Here is a 21,736-nt window from a genome sequence, read left to right on the forward strand (position 1 = left end):
TATGGAATAAAAATAAATAATAGGGGGAACAAATGTTAAAATAAATTTAGTTTGAAATGCTTGTGGTAAATGAAAGCGAGGGGTAAGGGGTCTGGTACGTATAGTTTTTTTTCTCTATTATCATTTTATTTCTTTTTCTAAATCGATGCAAATGTTCTAAGAAATGATGAATATGCAACTATGTGATGATATTAAGAATTACTGATTGTATATGTAGAATGAAATAATATTTTAATGTTTTGTATGTTAATTTTTTAATTAATAAAAAATGTTTTAAAAAAGGAAGAAATGAATAGGTTAACAAAATATGGTGTATCCATACAAAGGATAAACACTTATTATTCATGCATAAAAGGGAATGAAGTACTGATAATTGCTATACCATGGATGGACCTTGAAAACATTATGCTTAGTGAAAGAAGCCTGACACAGAAGGTCATAGATTGTTTGATTCCATTTATGTGAAATGACCAGAACAGGCAACTTTATAGAGATAGAAAGTAGATTCTTTGTTCTAGGGACTTAGTGAGGGGAGAACGGGGAGTGACTGTTAAGAGGTTTGGGTTTCTCTTGGAGGTGATGGATGTTTTGAAATTGGATAGTAATATACTAAAGACCACTGGATTGTATTTTAAAATGGTGAATTTTATGGTATAGAATTATATCTCAATTTTAAAAATAAAGTGTTCTAGAAAGTGTTATATGAATTTAGTTATAATCTTCACTCTTCAAATAAATATCCTATGTTAAAAAAAAAAACAAGCCTACTTGTTAAACACTCAAGATCTCTTCTTTCTCACCTAGACCAAATCCCTCTCCCCAGAGGTATCCACTGTTTCATAGTTTGGGGTATATCTTTTAGACACTCTTATAGGCATCCGTGCACACACATACCCAGGTTTTTTGTTTTGCCCATGTTCTCTGAAGAGGACCTTATTTAGGGTTTCTCTTGAACCAGCACTTGCTCACAAATGTTTTTCATTTCTCATTGTACGTGGCATTCAACTGCTAGTTCTCAGGGAAAGATGAAAAATTGAGTCAGACAGGTACTGATGATCTAGTGGAAGAGACATGTAAATAACTGTCACAATATGAGATATGAGCACGGCAGTACCAGGAGAGTGGTCCTAATAAAATGAAACACTGTGCTTACTACCTTGACTATCAGCTAACACCTCCTGACCAGCTCTTTAATGACAAATCAGCAATTGGGCATAAGTAGGGTATTCCTGGAATGAGAAATGCAGAAGTTGTGAAACTTTCATCATATAACTGAAAGCTTTCTTCTCCAGGGAAAGGAAAAAGATTAGTCTTAACTTTCAGAGTTCCTTCTTTGATAATTTGAAGTATCCTGCCAAGGCCTGAGAAAGGGAATTGAGCAGGCAGACCCAGAAATGGATATCTGTTGATTAAAGCCAAGCTCTCTCTTCCCACCAGTAAATTAGACAGCTTGGCTGGCCTGTGGCCCTTATGGTTTTAGAGGTGTTGGGAATCCCATGTGATCTAATCAGTAGGAATTAACTTGCTATATGAGGAATTTTGCCTTTCTGTATGGGCTTGTATCAAGTGACATTATAGTAAAAAGAATGAATTCTTTTAAAATTAGAAAGTCGTTCTTTTTTTTTGGCAGATTTTTGGTTTCATTTAGCAGCCCTGGAGCTTGTGGAGTATGTCGTTTGACTTATTTTAAGTCTAAAACCAGACTTGTAATTCTATATGGTGTACAACAGCTGCATAGCAGGAGTGAGACGTGTGATCTGGTTCACTCTGACAACACATCCACACACAGAAGGCAGAACTGCTCCAGTGATTGCTCTCTGCAAAAACATGTTCTTTCATCACAGCAAATTAATCTGAGGAGTAATGTAGCCTTCTAAATAGAAGGAGTCTATATGCATACTTCAGGGGTTTTAGGATATAACATTTACTGACAGGATGGTGGAATGTACAGTTTTTTGAGGGCTTCAAGGTAGATGGGAAGAAAGCAGGAGCTTGGTGTGCCTTTGAGATTGTAATTTAATTGGCCCATTGCTTTCACTTCCTGGAGCGATCCCAAAGGGACAGAATAGTAGGGACAGAATCTCACTTGTGGTGGTTAAAAGGAATTCTTTTTACAAGACTTTGAGACCTGTGCTCCTACTTCTTTCCCTACTGTGAGTTGTTTCATTAAGAGACATAACAATTCTGCCTTATTTAATTGCCCAGCCTTATTAAATAGTAATAAAAGATTCCACTTAGTGAGCTTTTCCCCCTGTGCAAGCCATTGTGTTAAGCTGCTTTATATATATATATATATATATATATATATATCATGCTTTTTAATCCTCATGACAGTTCTGTGAGGCAGGTTTTAATATCCCTTCACATTGCAGATGAGAGACTGAGGCTTGGAGAAGTTAAGTGAAATACTCAAGTGGTAGAGTCTGGACTCGTACCCAGATATGTTAGGTCCTCTGCCTGACACCACTGCCTCAGGGTGTCTCATCTCAGTCACTGCAACACCAGCCACACGGTTGCTTAGTCTGGTAACTGAGTGATCATCTGCTCCTTTATTTCCTTTACTCTTCACAGCCACTCTGGGCAAATCCTCTTGGTGCCCTCTCCTAATTATGTCTCAAGCCTGGCCACTTTTCTCTCCCTCTCTTCAACACCACCTCAGACTAGCACCCCCATCAGCCCTTGCCTAGAACACTAGAGGAGCCTCCTAAACTGATCTTCTTGCTTCCATATAGTCCATTCTCCCCACAGCAGTGAAACGATAGTTTACAAATCATAAATTTCGTTATATGACTTCCTTATTGAAAAACACAGTGACTGCTCAGTTAGAATAATTAGAATAAAATCTAATCTTTATGTGATTGGACTTCTGCTACCTCTCTTACGTCGTGCCCTCTGATCTCTGTGATACCCCCACTGTCTTCCTTTTTGCCCCTCAGGCTCACCAAGCTCATTCCAGCCTTTGTTCTGGGTCCCCTGCTAAGAATCTCTTCCCCAAATGTTTTCCTGCTGTCTTCTCCTCATTCAGCTTGTTGCTCAAGTATCACCTCCTGAAGGAGAAGGAGACCCCTCTAATGACCCTAGATAAAGATGCACTCCAGCACTCCCTGCCCCAGCCCATCTTAGTTCCTAAAGTTCATTTTCTTCACATGCCTCCCTTCTTCCTATAGCTCTAGTGCCTAGAGGAGCCAGACATAGTAAATGCTTATAATATAATTGTTGAATGAATGACGAACACATCCTGTTCCCTTTCACACTTTCACACCCTCACCCCACTTAAATTTAACTCTGGGGTATCCTTCAGTTGCCTCAAACATCACTTTCTTAGGAAAGCATTCTCTGACCCTCCGTTGTACGCTTTTATAACAACCTCTGTTTTTCCTTCATAGCCCTTATTACGTATTTGTGTGATTATCTGATTAAAGGCTCTCTCCCCCACCAGCCTAATCTCCAGAAGGGCAGAGAAGGATCTGTCTTGCTCACTGCCTTGCTTCTAAGTGCCCAGTATATGCATCGGATGAATGAAGGAATGGATCACTTTTCTTGTACCAACTTGGTCCATACTTAGAACATATGTCCCCCAAATGAATGGGCGTTGAGTTGACAAGTATTCTTGGCTCCTACTCGGTGGTTTCATCAGTTGTTAATAGTAACAGACTGTAGAAATAGGGAAGAAACCTTGGGGATCTTCTAGCCCAGTAACACTGAACAGGGAGCCCTCACTTTTATGGCTTTAAATGTTGCTCTTATTCAGTGCTGCCTATTATGTTTTGACACTTTTTACCCTTGAGTTCAGCCCAGAAACTCCCTTGGGCCACTATCAGCATTTTGTCATGATTTCCAGTAACACATTCTGTTTTAAAAATGAGGCTCACCGAGAAGGATCAGAGGAGAAGGAGGAGTTGTAATTGAGAAGATATGATTTAACAAATGAGTATGACTACTAAATCATTATATTGATATTTCTTTTTAGTCTCCAGTGTCTTAGAGCAGCTAGAAGGAAATACCTGAAATTATGGAACTGTTACCCTTAGCATACTATGAAATTTGTTCTATAACTAGGTGTTAAAATATCCTTTGAAATTTATTGCTCTTTAGTATATGTTATATTTCATAATAAAATATGGTAAAAAAAAATGAGGCCCACCCCGTACATAATTTTGAGACATTATTAACAACTCTCGTAGAATTAGACATTTAGCTCAAAAATTCAAATCCTGTTTCTGTCATTGTATGATTTTGAGCAAAGTTTTAACTTCAGGTAACTGATTGGCTTTCCTCATATACAAAGTCCAAGAAATTCAAAATCATAGAGACTCAGTTCAACACCATGATCCAAAACCCATCTTAAGCCAGTTCTTAGGAATCTAATGCTGATTAATTTTTTTTCTTATTTTATTGAAACTTAGCCTTGATGGATTCCCTTCTATCTCTAAAATATCAGCAATTATTAAAAAGACATCTGAATTTAAGAGAAAGCTGGCAATAGTTCAGCCATGCTACAAGCCTTAAAGACACTGAAGTCATTAAAGTCCCTGAAAATGGCAATAACACATTGTGTTATTAAAATTTTGTTTGAACTAGTGCTATCTATTTTTTTTTTTTTTTTGGATTATGGCAAAGACTCTCAGGCCAAAGATGTCATTGAAGAATATTTCCAGTGCAAAAATGAACAAATAAAAAAACTTGACTCTCAAAAAAAAAAAGACATCTCAAGCTTAGAAATATTACTTTCAAAGAAATACTCTTTTCTAAAATTAGCTGTACATTTATAGGGATTTTTTTTTCCTATCAGAGAAGTCAAAGTTTGAAGTATCTAAATTTGAAATGTGTTCTTGGTTGTTAAACCATATTGTTTTGCACAGGGTACCATAATATCAACATCCTAATGATTACTTTGAACTAATGCAGTAATTACAAGGATTTTTTCATACCCCGAGGCTACATCTTCTACATAATAGCATCCAAGAATTAAGGGCCTTAAATGCAAGACTATGTTATTATACTGGGAACCACTGATTTTTTACTTAGGTTAGACTGTATGATGTGTAAATAAAACTATTTAAAAATGAACAGAGAATTACAAATGCTGGCTTTAATTTTTAGAGAGAGATGTACCTGTTCATTGTTGGTAGGAAACCAGAGTGCAGCAGCCCCTTTGGAGAACAGTGTCTTGACTCCACAGGAGGCTAGGGGTGGGTTGCCATATGATCCTGCAACCTGTTGCTAGTGTATTCTTGGAGGAATTGAGAGTGGGGACATGAATGGATATTTGTACACTGGTATTTATGATAGCAATGTTCACAATTTGTGGTGGATAGAAGGCCTAAGGGTACCTTGACCGAGAAAGGGAGAACTGTGATGTATATATACAATGGACTACTGAGTGGCTGCAAGAAGGAATGAAGTTGTGAGGCATGCCGCTAGATTAATGTACCTTGAAGACAGTATGTTGAATGAAATGTCAGAAACAAAAAGACAAATATTATCATGCCTCACTCATATGGGCTAACTATGATATACAAACTCAGAGAATTGAAATCGAGAGCATGGTTTATCAAGTTAAGCCTATTGTAAAGTTTCCTAAATTGTAAGCTCTTACAGCAGTCACATCTATTCCAGAATTGTAGCTGTTATTTCTGAATTCTGGATAATGAGCTATTTGTGTCATCCCTTAGAACTTCGGGTATTTGTATAACATCTGGGACTCAGAGTTAGAGCTCTGAAGCTGTGTATTAGTTTGTTATTTCTGCTGGAAAACAATATACAAGAAATAAAATGGCTTTTAAAGAGGAAATTTAATAAGTTACAAGTTTACAGTTCTAGTGCCAAGAAACTAAGGCACCAGGAGAGGTTACCTTCACTCAAGAAAGGCTGATGCCTTTCAGGACACCTCTGTCAGCTGCAGAATGCACGTGGCTGGCATCTGCTAGTCCCATGCTCCTGGGCTCCATTGCTTTCAGCTTCTTTTCCTGTTGGGAGATCCACACTTGGCATCTGTTGGCCTTCACTTAGCTCTTCCAGGATACAAGTCTGGTTCTGGCTTGCTTAGCATCTCATAGAAAGGCATATGGCAACTTCCGCTGGGCCCTGCATCTTCATACATCTGAGTCTTGTGTTAGTTCTGTCAGCTCTGAAGCAGCTGTTCTCCAAGTGTCTCCATCGGCTCTCAGCTTTCTCCAAAATGTTTCCTCTTTTAAAGGACTCCAGTAAACTAATCAAGACCCACCTGGAATGAGTGGAGTCAAATCTCCATCTAATCAAAAGGTCACACCCGCATTTGGGCATGCCACATCTATGTGGATATAATCTGATCAAAACTTTCTGCCCAACAATATTGAATTAGGATTAAAAGAAATGACTGCCCCCCAGAAGATTGGATCAGGATTAAAACATGGCTTTTCTGGGGTATGTAATACTTTGAAACTGGCATAAGCTGTGAAAGTCAGCATTACCCCATACAGGAGCTGTTTAAAAAGATGAAAAATTGATCAAACTTCAACTAGAGATATAAATGAAGCTGATCTGGATAGGACTGAGGTAAATCAAAATACTGGGTAAAGGATAATGTAGTCTATATTTTAAAACCTCAACTTCTGTGTGAGACCAAAAGAAGAGATGTTTATTTGGTGCAAAATTTATATATTTGGACCATTATCCAATTAGCACATTATCTAATTTAACTTGTATGGTCAATTTATGTGAACTCCATAATTACATGTAATCTTGAGTTGGGAGTGGAAGCTTATTATTTTATACAGGTTAGTGTGATACAAATGTTAAAATTAAAAAATATATATATTGGAAAAAAATTTTCATTTAGATTTCTTCATGTACCATACGGTCCATCCAGAGTATACAATCAGTGGCTCACAATATCATCACATAGTTGTGTATTTATCACCATGATCATTTTTAGAACATTTGTATCACTCCAGAAAAAGAAACAAAAACAAACAAAAACAGCCCATACATCCCATACCCCTACTCCTTCCTCTCATTGACTACTAATATTGCAATGTACCCAATTGTTTTTACCCCTGATCCCCCCCACCCTGTTAATTTATTTATTTGTCCTTATTTTTTAATTCATCTATTCACACCCTGGATAAAGGGAGCATTAGCCACAAGGTTTTCACAATCACACAGTTACATTATAAAAGCTATATAGTTATACAGTATTCAAGAATCAAGGCTACTAGCGTACAGTTCAACAGTTTCAGGTACTTCCCTCTAGCCACTACAACTTAAACTAAAAAAGGTTATCCATAGAAAGCATGAGAACCTTCAGGATAACCTTTCAACTCTTTGAAATCTCTCAGCTACTGAAGCTTTATTTTGTCTCATTTCTCTCTTCCCCTTTTCAGTCAAGAAGGCTTTCTCAATCCCTTGATGCTGAGCCCTAGCTCATTCTAGGATTTCTGTCCCACGTTGCCAGGGAGGTTTATACCTCTGGGAGTCATGTCCCACGTAGAGAGGGGGAAGGTGGTGAGTTTGCTTGCCATGTTGGCTAAGTGAAAGATAGGCCATATCTGAGCAACAAAAGAGGTTCTCTGTAACTCTTAGGACTAATTTTTAGTAGGCTTAGTCTATCCTTTGCAGGGATAAGTTTTATAGAAACAAACCCCAAGATTGAGAGCTCGGCCTCTTAATTTGTATGTCCCTGCTTGCGAAACATACAAATATATTTGCTTGCGAAAATATCAGGAGTTCTCCGAAGGAAGAAGTTGAATTTTTCCCCTTTCTCGCCATTCCCCCAAGGGGACTTTGCAAATACTTTTTTATCCACTGTTCAAATCACTCTGGGATTTATCGGGGCATCACTCTGGACAAAATCTCATGCCCTATTCAAGGTTCCATGTACTTATGGTGTTCAGTTAAACAGTCCATATAAGTTATATTGGGAAATGCACTAGTCGAAACATAAATTTTGTACCAATTAACCATTTTTTGCTTTAGTCTCACGCATAAGTTAAAGTTTTAAAATATGAACTACCATCTATTTTCAGCACCCTGCAACATTGACATTCCTTTGTTCTTCCTCATGCAAAAGGATTTTTTAATTTGTACATTTGGTCACTATCATTGTACACTGTAGGCATTCCTAGATTATACCTTCTCAGTCTTTATCATCTATCTTTCCTTCTGGTTTCATTAGTGTCCCTAGCCCTCCTCCCTCTATCATTCTCACATTCAGCTTCATTCGTATATTAGCATTATTGTGCTACAGTTAGAAATTATTGTGGTATCCATTTCTGAATTTTTGCAATCAGTCCTGTTGCACAATCTATATCTCTTCAGCTCCGATTACCCAATCTCTACCCTATTTCTCTATCCTCATGGCCCTGTTCTTAACTGAAATTCTCCAAGTTCATTCACTAATGTAAGTTCATATCAGTGAGACCATACAATAATTGTCCTTTTGTTTCAGGCTAATCTCACTCAGCATAATGTCCTCAAGGTCCATCCATGTTGTTACATGCTTTGTGACTTTATTCTGTCTCACAGCTGCATAGTATTACATCGTATGTATGTACCAAAGCTTGCGTAGCCACGTGTCTGTTGATGGACATTTGGGCTGATTCCATCTCTTGACAATTGTAAATAATGCTGCTGTAAATATTGGTGTGCAAATATCCATTTGTGTCCTTGCCTTCATGTCCTCTGAGTAAATACCTAGCAATGGTATTGCTGGATCATATGGCAATTCTACATTTAACTTCCTGAGGAACCACCAAACTGCATTTGACAGCAGTTGTACCATTTGACATTCCCACCAACAGTGGATAAGTGTGCCTCTTTCTCCACATCCTCTCCAGCACTTGTCTTTTTCTATTTTATTGATAATGGCCATTCTGGTGGGTGTGACATGATATGTCATTGTGGTTTCGATTTGCATTTCCCAAATAGCCAGGGGAGTTGAGCATCTTTTCATGTGCCTTTTAGCCACATGTATTGTATTTCATTTCTACATGTATTTCTACTTGTATTTCCTTTTCTGAGAAGTGTCTGTTCATATCTTTTGCCCATTTTGTAATTGGGTTGTTTGTCTTTTTGTTGTTGAGTTGAACAATCTCTATATATTCTGAATACTAGACCCTTATCTGATATACCATTTCCAAATATTGACTCCCATTGTGTAGGCTGACTTTTTACTTTTGACAGAGTTCTTTGATGCACAAAAATATTTAATTTTGAGGAGTTCCCATTTATCTATTTCTTCAGTGCTCATGCTTTGGGTGTAAGATCTAGAAAACTGCCTCTTATTATAAGACTTATATTTCCCTACATTTTCTTCTAAAAGTTTTATGGTCTTAGATCTAATGTTTACGTCTTTTATCCATTTTGAGTTAATTATTGTATAGGATGTGAGATGTGGATCCTCTTTCATTCTTTTGCATGTGGATATCCAGTTCTCTTGGCACCCTTTATTAAAGAGGCTTTTCTGTCCCAGGCGAGTTGGCCTGATTGCCTTATCAAAGATCATTTGTCCATGGATGAGAGGATATATATCTGAAAATCTGTTTGATTCCATTGGTCAGTATAGCTATCTTTATGCTAGTACCATGCTGTTTTGATCATTTTAACTTCGTAATATTCCTTAAAGTCAGGTATTGTGAGACCTCTGACTTCATTTTTCTTTCTCAGTATACTTTTAGACATTCAGGACACCCTGCCCTTCCAGATAAATTTGGTTATTGGTTTTTCTGTTCCTGAAAAGTAAGTTTTTGAGATTTTAATTGGTATTGCATTGAATCTGTAAATCAATTTACGTAGAATTGGCACCTTAACTATATTTAGTCTTCCAGTCCATGAGCACAGTATGCCCTTCCATTTATTTAGGTCTTCTGTGATTTCTTTTAGCAATTTTGTAGTTTTCTTTGTATAGGTCTTTTGTATCCTTAGTTAAATTTATTCCTGCATGACTCCCAGGGGTGTGGACCTTCCTGGCAACATGGGACAGAGATCCTGGAATGAGCTGAGACTCAGCATCAAGGGACTGAGAAAAACCCTAGAATGAGCTGAGAATTAACATCAAGGGATTGAGAGAACCTTCTCGACCAAAGGGGGAAGAGTGAAATGAGACTTAGTGTCAGTGGCTGAGAGATTCCAAACAGAGTTGAGAGGTTATCCTGGAGGTTATTCTTATGCATTAAGTAGATATCACCTTGTTGTTCAAGATGTAGTGAAGAGGCTGGAGGGAACTGCCTGAAAATGTAGAGCTGTGTTCCAGTAGCCATGTTTTTTTATGATGATTGAACAATGATATAGCTTTCACAATGAGACTCTGTGAATGTGAAAATCTTGTGTCTGATGCTCCTTTTAGCTACTTTATCAACAGAAGAGTAGAACATATGGAATAAAAATAAATAATAGGGGGAACAAATGTTAAAATAAATTTAGTTTGAAATGCTAATGGTAAATGAAAGCGAGGGGTAAGGGGTATGGTATGTATAATCTTTTTTTTCTCTATTATCGTTTTATTTCTTTTTCTGTTGTCTTTTTGTTTCTTTTTCTAAATCAATGCAAATGTTCTAAGAAATGATGAATATGCAACTATGTGATGATATTAAGAATTACTGATTGTATATGTAGATGGAATGATATCTTAATGTTTTGTTTGTTAATTTTTTTAATTAATAAAAAAAGTTAAAAAATGAATTTATTCTTTTGGTTGCAGTTGTAAATGGAATATTTTTCTTGATTTCCCCCTCAGATTGTTCATTACTAGTATATAGAAACACTACAGATTTTTGAGTGTTGATCTTGTACCCTGACACTTTACTGTACTCATTTATTAGCTGTAGTAGATTTCCTGTGGATTTTTCAGGGTTTTTACATACAGTATCATATCATCTGCAAACAGAGTTTTACTTCTTCCTTTCCAATTTTGATGCCTTGTATTTCTTTTTCTTGTCTGAAAGCTCTGGCTAGAACCTCCAACACAATGTTGAATAAGAGTGATGACAGTGGACATTGTTATCTTTTTCCTGATCTTAGGGGGAAAGTTTTCAATTCTTCCCATTGAGGATGATGTTAGCTTTGGGTTTTTCATATATTCCCTTTATCATGTTGAGGAAGTTACCTTCTATTCCTATCCTTTGAAGTGTTTTCAACAAGAAAGGATGTTGAATTTTGTCAGTTACCTTTTCTGCATCAATCGAGATGATCATGTGGTTTTTCTGCTTTGATTTGTTGATGTGGTGTATTACATCAATTGATTTTCTTATATTGAACCATCCTTGCATACCTGGAATGAATCCTACTTGGTCATGGTGTATAATTCTTTTAATATAGTGCTAGATTTGATTTGCAAGAATTTTGTTGAGGATTTTGCATCTATAGTCATTAGAGAAATTGGTCTGTAATTTTCTTTTCTTGTAGTATCTTTGTCTAGCTTTGGTATGAGGGTTGATGTGGGCTTCACAGAATGAGTTAGGTAGCCTTCCCTCTTCTTCATTTCTTTTTTTTTTTTTGAAGAGTTTGAGCAGAATTGGTACTAAATCTTTCTTGAATGTTTGGTAGAATTCACATGTGAAGCCATTTGGTCCTGGTCTTTTCTTTTGGGGTAGTTTCTTAATGATTAATTCAATTTCTTTATTTGTGATTGGTTTGTTGAGGTCATCTGTTTCTTCTTGAGTCAATGTTGGATGTTCGTGTCTTTCTAGGAAGTTGTCCATTTCATCTACATTGCGTAGTTTATTAGCATAAAGTTGTTCACAGTATCCTCTCATTAACTCCTTTGTTTCTGTGGAGACAGTGGTTATGTCTCCTCTTCCATTTCTGATTTATTTATTTGCATCCTCTTTCTTCTTTTTGTCAACCTTGCTAAGGGTCCAATAATCTTATTGATTTTCTCATAGAATCAACTTCTGATTTTGTTGATTTTCTCGATTGTTTTCAATTTCATTTATTTCTGCTCTAATCCTCATTTTTTCTTTCCTTTTTCTTGCTTTGGGATTAGTTTGCTGTTCTTTCTCTACTTCTTCCAAGTGGACAGTTAATTCCTTGATTTTTGCTCTTTCTTCTGTTTTTATATAGGCATTTAGGGCAGTAAATTTCCCTCTTAGCACTGCCTTTGCTGTGTCCCATAAATTTTGATATACTCTGTTTTTATTTTCATTTTCCTTGAGATATTTACTGATTTCTCTTGTGATTTCTTCCTTAACCCACTGGTTTTTTTTAAGAAGTTGAAACAATTAATTCAGGATATTCAAATAGAAATGGAAAATCTCATCAAAAATCAAATGAGCATACTAAGGGAAGATATAAAGAAGGCAAGGGACATGCAAAAAAAGAAATTGAAAGTCTGAAAAAACAAATCACAGAGCTTATTCTAGACTTCTAGCATACGTTTTGTTTAACAGATCCAAATTTTTCAGTTCTTGTTTTCTTGTTTCTTGCCCTGCCTGTATGGTGCTTTTTTTTAATTCTTAGGAGTATCTACTTAAGTATTATAGACCCCAGTCAGATTTTCCCAGACCAGACCTGTCTCCTCTCAAGAGGAGTCACCTGCATCAATTTTCCCTGAGGATGAGACCCAGCAAGTTGAAAGGCTTTCCTATGAAACCTCTAGACTCTGTGTTTTTTTTATCCTGCTCAGTATGTGGCTTTGTCTGCCTGTAGGTCCCACCAACATAAAGTGATGTCGTACCTTTAACTTTAGCAGACTCTCCCTGCTGGAGGTGTGGTTGAGACAGAGAAGAGATTGTAGGCTGGCTTTAATTGCTTCTGTTTTCCAGACCCTAGGGTCTGAATTCCTTGAGGGAGGGATTCCATCTGAATTGGGCCCCACCCCTCTCCTGAGGACGGCATAGCCTCCAGGGAATGACCTCCCTTCACCTGACTGCCCTCTTTGTCTCTCAGACAAGCTTAATTCCACCCTTGCCTGGGAGGCAGTTGGAGCCTGAGAAGCCTTGCAGTAGTGTCCAAAGAGTAAGCTATAGAAAAAAAAGAACAGAAAAAACAAATCCTTTTTTTATGGGAGGTCCCCCATACCTCAGGTTTGCCAATCAAGAGCTTAAGTTGGTACATTGCTCTATGTGTCTCCAGGTCCTATGTGCCCCCTCCATTCCTTCAGGGCTCAGACCCTTTCAAGTATTTTGTGCTGTCCAATCTAAGAAAACCTCTGGGATTTTTTGTTTTATTTTATTCTTTTCTTTTTCCATCAGCCCTATCCCTTCTGCACCAGGGCAAAAAACAGCAACCTCAGCTTTTACTAGAGATTCAGCTGAGCTAGGGATCTGTCTTTAGTAGTCAAAATTTGTTAATTAATTCCACAATTGGAGCTTGATTGTGCTCAGCCCCTGTTGCTAGTAAAGTCTGTTTCTTACACCCTCTGGGAAGTAGCCTGTGGGAGAAGGGCGCAGCCGCTGCCGCTTGGGGAACTCATGGCTCTGGGTGGACTCACAGCCGGTCCAGCTTGTCCAGACTAGTGTATGCTGTGTGTCTGGTCACTGATGTGGCCCCAGCAGTTGTTCTATACTGTTCCTGGTATTTACTAGCTGCTCTGCAGGACGAACTAAATTCCACACCTCACTAAGCTACCATCTTGGACCTCCTCAAAAATACTTTTTTAAAAAAGAATTAAGGGCCTTAAATGAATGTAAGCAGAATAGTCTTAATTCCTAAACCAGGCTCAGGTGTAGCTTTTGTTTTTTACATTTAGCTTTTTTTTTCTTTGATTTTGTTGTTTTTTGGCAGTATCTTTATCCTGGTAGTCTTGCACTTGCAAAAGTTATTCACACTATAGACCATCTGCTTTCCCTCTTGGGTTAGGGATCAGTTCAGGTTGCTCCATTGGTGTATGCCCAGATGTCACAAATACATTTAGAAACTCTCCACCTTGCTTCTTTTCTCAGAACACCATCACTAACCCCTTCCCCTCATGCACAGCATCGGCCAATCCATGTTATCCTGCATAGCCACTTGGTTCCCTTTCTGCTGAAACCCCCAGGCCTGAGGTATAAACAACCTCTGTAGGTCAAATTTCTAAAAAATTCCAAAGAGCTCTCTTGGTTCTGTAATTGCATTGGAATTATCACCACCAATGCCCCTCACATGTATCCTGTGCTGCTTCTTGCAGTTGACACACTTTATCACGTTTGATCCTTCAGATAGTCCTGTGATCATTTTCTCTTTCAGCAGATGAGGCTACTGTGGCTCAGATAAACTAGATGATTTGGTCAGCACAGCAAATTTGGAGCTAAAAAGCCACTTCCCCTGCCTCCACCTTTTCCACTAGCCCATGGCCCCACTCAGTGATATAACTTGAAGTAGTGATCGTATTCAGTAGCTGGGGAGAAATTTTTCTCAAGATTTTCTCATGGTTGTTGTAATGGAATTAATTTTGGAAGAGACTTCTGTCTGTAGCACATCATAATAACTTTGTAGTTTGCCCTTGAATTCAGATTCATCAGGCATTTTGATTCATGCATATTTTTGATCACCTATTAAATACCAGAGACCAGAAATAGTGCAGGAAATAAGAGAGACATGATCCCTTCCATCATAGAATCTAGTGGTGAAAGAAGACAAATACACAGATAGTTGTATCAATAAATATCTGGGTAGGAGGCATGTGGGATGGAGCATGTGGCAGGGGCATCAAACCCAAACTTGGCAAGCAAGGAAGGCATCTAATTTTGGGGCAGAATAGAATTTTAGCCAGATTAGTATTGGGGTGGGGCTTCAGGAAGATAGAAAAGCAAGGCCTTGGGGTAAGTAGATGGTCCATGTTGTCTCAGTTCTTGTTTATTAAATCAAATTCCATGACTTAGCTGGTGGAGAAATTTGGAATTAACAGAAGATCAATGGGCAAGACTTGAATGTGTTCAGAAAAAAACTACGTTTCTCATATCATCCTAATAGAAAAAACTCGAGTCTCCACCACCATCCACTAATCCCTTCCTGGAAGATGAGCCAGCATCAGAGATGGAGGAACTGGCAATGGAGAAAGGAGATTTAGATCAAGTAAGTCTGATTTGTGTTACCTTGTATAACCAACCTGGTAATTGTTTCTGAAAATGGGTCCACTTGTCAAAAAAACAATTCTTTGGATATTGACTACAATCAGAGATTATAGCTTTCATGGTCTTTATAGAACGACTTTATCTGAAAGTGCATATTGAAAACTGAGTGAGAGAGCAGCCCTTCTTTCCCTACCTCTCTGCTCCTGACCACCCTAACCACCAAATTTAGCCTACACCATTCTGTAGGATAAAGGGAGAGGAAATTTTAGAATTGGACAGAAAAATCAGAAGGAAATTAAAGTGATAGTATACTCTGAAAAGCAGCTCTCCAAATTTGCTGTTGGTCGCTTTGATATTTCCAGGCCTCCCCAATGGCTTCCAGACCTAAAGTGATCAGCTTACAACTGTGTGGAGGCCTCCCCTATTTGATGGCACACTAACTTCATGGAGAATCTTTCAGCCTCTCACATCAGCCAAGTGTAGAAAATTAAAAAGATTTTTAATTTTATTGCATTTTATTGCACCACTTCAGAACTGCTCCTAGAAATTCTCCCCTCTTAGCACCTCACCAGGATTGTACACCTTCCCTCACTGTGTTCGGAATGCAGAGTTAGCTCTGCAACGTATATGAATATGGGTTTCCCAAAGCAGTTGGGAAGCTTAATTAGCCCATCTGGTGGAGCCAGCAGAATTCTGCTCTCCCTCATTCATCATCTCCTGAACTTGTCAGCTTAGCTTTCACTTGCGTTCTCATCTGCTGTGGTGATGATGTGAGAGGCTGAAAGATCCTCCATGAAGTTAGCAGTACCATCAAATAGGAGAGGCCTCCACACAGTTGTAAGCTGATCACTTTAGGTCTGGAAGCCATTGGGGAGGCCTGGAAATATCAAAGCGACCAACAGCATATTTGGAGAGCTGCTTTTCAGAGTATGCTATCACTTTAATTTCCTTCTGATTTTTCTGTCCAATTCTAAAATTTCCTCTCCCTTTATCCTACAAAATGGTGTTTTTGTTTCACTGCCATTTTATGATGGGAGGTTTTAGCAATAAACCAGAACCTTTCCTTTCTGGATTAGTGATCCCTCTTTTTAATTTTCTACACTTGGCTGCTGGAAGATGATTTTATGGCATTGCTTTGCTCCAGACACAACTGAAAGGCAGGCTTGCTGAAAAGAACAGCTTTGGGAAACCTATAGTCATATATGTTGCAGAGCTAACTCTGCATTCCTAACACAGTGAGGGAAGGTGTATAATCCTGGTAAGGTGCTAAGAGGGGAGAATTTCTAGGAGCAGTTCTGAAGTGGTGCAATAAAATGTATTTGGTCCATTGATTAAATAATTTTAATAATATGGACTACTCACATTTTCATGGTGCTTTATAGTTTAAAAGTCTTTTAGACACCTTATTTCATTTCATCTTCACAATACCTAACTGTGTTTTGTAGGTGAAGAATGTACAGCTCAAGGAGGTTAAATGATTTGTCCAGGTTCACCCAGCTTTAAGTGAAGGAGCTAGGACTAGAAGCCAGTCTAGAAGTCAGAGACTAGAATCCTTTCCCAGTGCTCTCTTTGTTACACCTAAAGGTCTCATGAAAGATAGAGTGGAGCACAAAGAAATGAATCCCATGAACAAAACTGAAGGGATATTTTGATGCTGTATCCCAGAGAGCTGTAGAATTAGATATAATTGATTTAAGGCCATCAAATATCAGACAGCCATGGGAGAAAACAAAATATTTCTTCTAAGTAAAGAAATGTGTCTCTCATACGTTTGGAAGGATTGGTCTGGGAGGGAGAAGTTCAGATGTACAGCTCATTCTTCCGGTCTGTCATCCACCTGCACGTTTTGAGCGTGATTTGTGTGGTAGTCCCATTTTAGGCTCTCATTTCTCCCCATTGTTAGTGGCTGCCATTGGCACATCCAGAATTATGCAGTTGAATTCTCAATGATTTTAGTGCTTTCACAAAACGTTATCCCTGTATCTAGTCTCTCTGCATGATGACTCTCCCATTACTTACAGAATCAGTTTTGCCAGATAAAATATGGCTTTCCTTTCTCATGGAACACTTTGTTCATCATGGAAACTCAAAGTTCCTGTTGTAAGGACCAAGACCTTTTCATTCTCCTGAAGATGTACACAGTACACAGTATTTGACATCCTACAAGTACACGGATAAAAGAATCATATGGGGTAAAATGCTGGATTTTGATCTACCATCAACTTGACATGTGACTTTAGATAGATTATTGCCTCTCTCTAGACTCCCCTAGTTTTTTCTTCTTTAGAAAGGGCTAATGGATTTAAAAACATGTTCCTTGGTACCCTATTAGATGTCACACTGGGGAGTTGGGAGGAGACTAGGGACCTAGGTCTCCTCCCAATAGCAGTTCCATTTTTTCAGTTGCTTTGTATAGTGGGCTTTCAGGTAAAATTTATTTTGAGCCAGGAGTTTCAGGTGTGATTTAAAGGAAAAAAAAAAAGACTAAAACTCCTGTACTGGATGATCCAACTTGCAAATTTCATGGGCTGTTACTCATCAGTAATAAAAGGTATATACCAATGACTAATGCCTCCTCATATGCCATCTTCTACTTCCCACTGTCTCACAGGCACTTGTCTGGCTTGTGGATAATTAGGTGGGCACTCCAGAATCTCTCTCTTCCCAGTGGCTTTTTGGCTTTTGGAGTTGGGTACACAGAAAAAGTAGAGTAGGAGCTCTGTGAGGTGTTAGGGAGGGACTCAACAGGATACTAGTGGTAAATTTAGACAGAGGTGGTGGGGACAGAGTCCTTCCATTGGTCCTCGGTTACCCAGCCGGTGGTGTTGCCTGCAGTCAGTAGGCAGATGCCCCTCAAAGTAACGGCTGCTCACTGCTGTGGTTTAGACCTGGCTATTAGGAAGGGAGAATGAATGTGAAAAGGAGGTATTTAGTTTATACGAGGGCTTGGACAATCCATTTCCAAGACATTCAAATGATAAAAAATGACATCCGAAAGGAGAATGAGGTTGCTCAAAATATTAAAGAAAGAGGGAGAAGAAATAAGGAATTTCTGGTTTTAAAATGTACCCTTCTTGTGATCCGAGCAGTTAGATTTAATCTGTTTACGTTGGATAGTAATAAAAGGAAATGGGACCAGCTGCAGACCTCCTTACTGTGACAACAGTAACCTTTTATTATTCCATCAAACTCCAGGAGGAAATAGCTTAAACATCTGCAGCTTTTGGATAGAATTCACACACTCAGAAATCTAGCCTGAATGCTACTGTTAAATGACTTAGTCTATTCTTTAAGCTGAGAATCATCTCCTTGGGGAGCTGGACATTGCAAAGGGAGACACCATTTGAGCTGAAATTCCAGCACCTACTATCTCAACACAAGCACTTTCATAAAGCAGCTTTAGGCTGGAGGCAGCCTTGTGAAAACCAAGGAGGAAAAAAGGAAATTCAGGGAATCCCACCCATTGTTCCCTTCTTGCTTCCAACAGGCACTGAAAATCCTGCATGAGGATCTAGGTATTTGTGGCAGGATCAGGGGTCTCTCCCCACCACGACCATTAGTGGGCAGAGAAAGGGCAGTGCAGAGTCATCTGCATGGAGAGTCATCACAGTGCCCAATCAAAATCAGGAAATTTAACATTTGCTATTACAATACCATCTAATCTATAGACCCTTATTTAAATTTCAAGTAAAGCTTATTGTCAATAGTTGGAAAAATGTACATAAATAAAATGGAATACAAAATATGCATGTTGATTTAAAACATTATAACATTCTATATTATGTTGACGCCCATTTATAATTAGAAATTTTTCCTGCAGGAATGAATATTTTTCTTCAAAGGAAGAGAAAAAATTTTTAAAGAGAATGATTATAAAACTTAAAATGATTATTTTTATGATATTTATATTTTAATTAATAGAGTGGTATCTGGGTATAGTGGCCTTATTTTCCAACTCTAAAATCAGGATATCTAGTCTTATAGCATTAGGTAAATTAAATCATATCTGGCTAGTCAGCAAATCACCATAATGAAAAGAATAAAATAATAAGAAATAGATACTGATTTGGAAAATATAGGACAATGGATTATGAAAATTATTGCAGAACACCTGCTGACAGCCATTATACTCCATTATGGATCCTCTACTTTAAACTAATGGAAGTCCAGAAAAACTCCCAGGGCATCTCTGGACTTAAGTGGAAGTTTGGATCCAGCCCTTCAAATTCAGTGAATTGGTCATGTAGGTCCCTGAGGCTCTCCTGTGGCCTCAGCCTATGGCCTTACATTTGCAGTGGCTTCCAATGATGAGAAAAAACAGCTCAGATTGTAGTTTTCCTTAGGAAGGAGCTGAGTATTTAGAAACGTCAAAAAATTAGTGACCGGGATGTTTTAGAAGGTGAAAAAGGGAAGACAGTTAAGTACAAGATTGAATGAGCTATACTTAAAGCTGACGTTTAATTTTTAGTGGTCATTACCAGTTTTGGTTTTTTGTTTGTTTTTTGTGGGGTGTATGCTCTAGGAATTGAACCTGGGTCTCCCGTATGAAAGGCAAGCATTCTACCACTGAACCACCACCTCATTACCAGTTTTTACAAATTTTTTAATCATTGCAGCAGTTTATAAAAAATGTCTAGAAAAAGGTAACCTTTATTTCTGTTTGTCATGTAGAACTTAGCTTTGGCCATATTTATTACAAGGTATGAACAGTTCAATTAAAAAAATTATGTTGTGAGTGCCAACTTAAATCCCAGCAAGATGTCTTTGGTTCAGGGTCCTTTTGTTGACATTGAATGGTAAAGAGAATTGGAATTTTTAGGAGTAGAGAGTATAAGATGTAAGAAGATCCTTGTATATTTTTTAGATGGCTTGAAAATGAATTAATTAGCAAATACAGTTTAAAAATGCTTACCTCCCTGGAGGGAGTTTCCAGGCATCAGTCTGGGGACTTACACTGGTCCAAATACTCACTGATCTTTTTTAGGAAAAACTGCCTTTATGCTGTGATTTTATCCTTACAAAATTTGGGTGTTAAAAAATATTCTTTCTTGAAAAAAAGTTGATTGTGGTGATAAAAAAAATATTTATGCCTTCTAGCTTTCTATATTCTGGAGCAGATAGAAGGAAAGATCTGAGAGGATAATAGGATAGCCCATGACAAACTCTGGGATCTGTTCTGTAACTACTGTTGAAGAGTGCTTTGAAAACTATTGCTTTTTTATTTCTTTGCTTTGTATATATGCTATGCTATACAATAAAAAAGGTAAAAAAATTCTTTCTTTTAGGAACTTATGATGAGAACAGAAGTAACAAAATTAAAAAGTTAGCCACCCTATGTTGTCCTCCACCTTTCTTTTTCCTGCATTTACTTGTGAAACCCAAAAATCTAGGAACTACTGCAGGCAAGCAATAATATAAAAGAAAGACTTGCAGTTCAGGGGATGAAAAACATTACCATATAGCTTTGTACAGACTGTTAGAACCCCTGAGCCTCCAGTCTCTTTAGGTGTAAAACAGGAGTCCTGCTATTTACAGTAAAGGTTGTTGTGAGTAACAAGTAAGATGTTATTTGGAATCAGAATAGTTGGCCCATAATAACAATCAGTAAGGGAAGGCCATCAAAATTAGATCACGTGAAAGCACTTTTTAAATTCTAAAGCACTGAACAAATACAAGGTGCTGTTATTAGCCAGGATTTAAATTTTTAAAACATCAGTGGGCTGATGAATAGCATCCATATTGAAAGCACATGTGTTGTCATTATCAAAGTAGTAGTAAATCTTTCCCCATATGAAGTAAGTAGATGATGCTAACAAAGCTGACATATAGTTTAAGGCCTGGAATGAATCGTAGTAGAGGACATAGTCCCAATTTAGTTGTGTGTTCTCTTATCTCTAAGTCTGGAGTGAACTTTGAAGGGATGTTTTCTTTGAAACTGCTTGAAAATTTGCAAAGATTGCTCAAGTATAGGGTTTCTTTCTTTTGTTTCCTTTTCTTTACAGCCAAAGAAGCCAAAAGCCCCAGACAATCCATTTCATGGTATTGTTTCCAAGTGTTTTGAGCCTCATCTCTACGTGTATATTGAGTCCCAGGACAAGTGAGTGAGGAACATTTTGCTGTTTATTTCTATCTGCATTTCTCTGCATTTCATCATAGTTGAAGCTCACAAAGGCACAGCTTCTTCCAAAGGCTGAAGGAGGGACTTGACATGCCTGTGACCCTCCATGAAAACCTGTAAAGGATATTTTTATATCTTTTGAATGCTATCATTTATAGTGTCTATAAATCTCAGAAGCCTGAGTTTGACTCTAATGAGGTCCCAAAAGAATCCTAACTCCCCCTTCCCACATGGGTGCTGAGCTCTTATATAGCATTAGATAGTCGGTCCAAAGGCTTTCTGCATTGCCAGGCACTGGAAAATGTAGAAAGAAAGCGTAATCTCTAATGTATGTATCTCAATTTTTTTAACTTTTCATTTTGAAATAATTTAGACTTAGAAACAAGTTACAAAACAGGACAAAAATTTCCTCTAGAGAATATTAATATCTTATAAAACCATAATTATGAAAATCAGGAAGGTGACTTCCCATTAATGTCGTTTTCCTTGTCCAGGATCCAGTCAGACATTTAGTTGCCATATCTTTTTAGTATCCTTTAATCTCGAGTAGTTCCTCAGTCTTTTCTTTGTCTTTCATGATCTCGACACTTCTAGAGTATTGAAAGTTATTTTGGCTGATGCCCTCAATTTCAGTTTGGCTGATGTTGCT

At 37.9% G+C, this 21,736-nt stretch overlaps 1 protein-coding gene and 1 non-coding gene across 2 annotated transcripts in view; both read left to right on the forward strand.

Annotated features, from left to right (window-relative positions):
- Nucleotides 1–21,736, forward strand: part of VPS53 (VPS53 subunit of GARP complex) — a 269,084-nt gene that overhangs the window by 156,626 nt on the left and 90,722 nt on the right. Inside the window, exons 12-13 of the mRNA XM_077165441.1 lie at nucleotides 14,869–14,970; nucleotides 20,972–21,066. Of these exons, the coding sequence (XP_077021556.1) occupies nucleotides 14,869–14,970; nucleotides 20,972–21,066 (197 nt within the window). The remainder of the gene's footprint in view (nucleotides 1–14,868; nucleotides 14,971–20,971; nucleotides 21,067–21,736) is intronic.
- On the forward strand, nucleotides 4,435–4,550 carry LOC143689289 (small nucleolar RNA SNORA33). The gene has a single exon (XR_013178733.1). It is a non-coding gene; the product is annotated as a small nucleolar RNA SNORA33 (small nucleolar RNA).

This window comes from Tamandua tetradactyla, chromosome 6 (assembly GCF_023851605.1).
Source record: "Tamandua tetradactyla isolate mTamTet1 chromosome 6, mTamTet1.pri, whole genome shotgun sequence".
Taxonomy (NCBI): domain Eukaryota; kingdom Metazoa; phylum Chordata; class Mammalia; order Pilosa; family Myrmecophagidae; genus Tamandua; species Tamandua tetradactyla.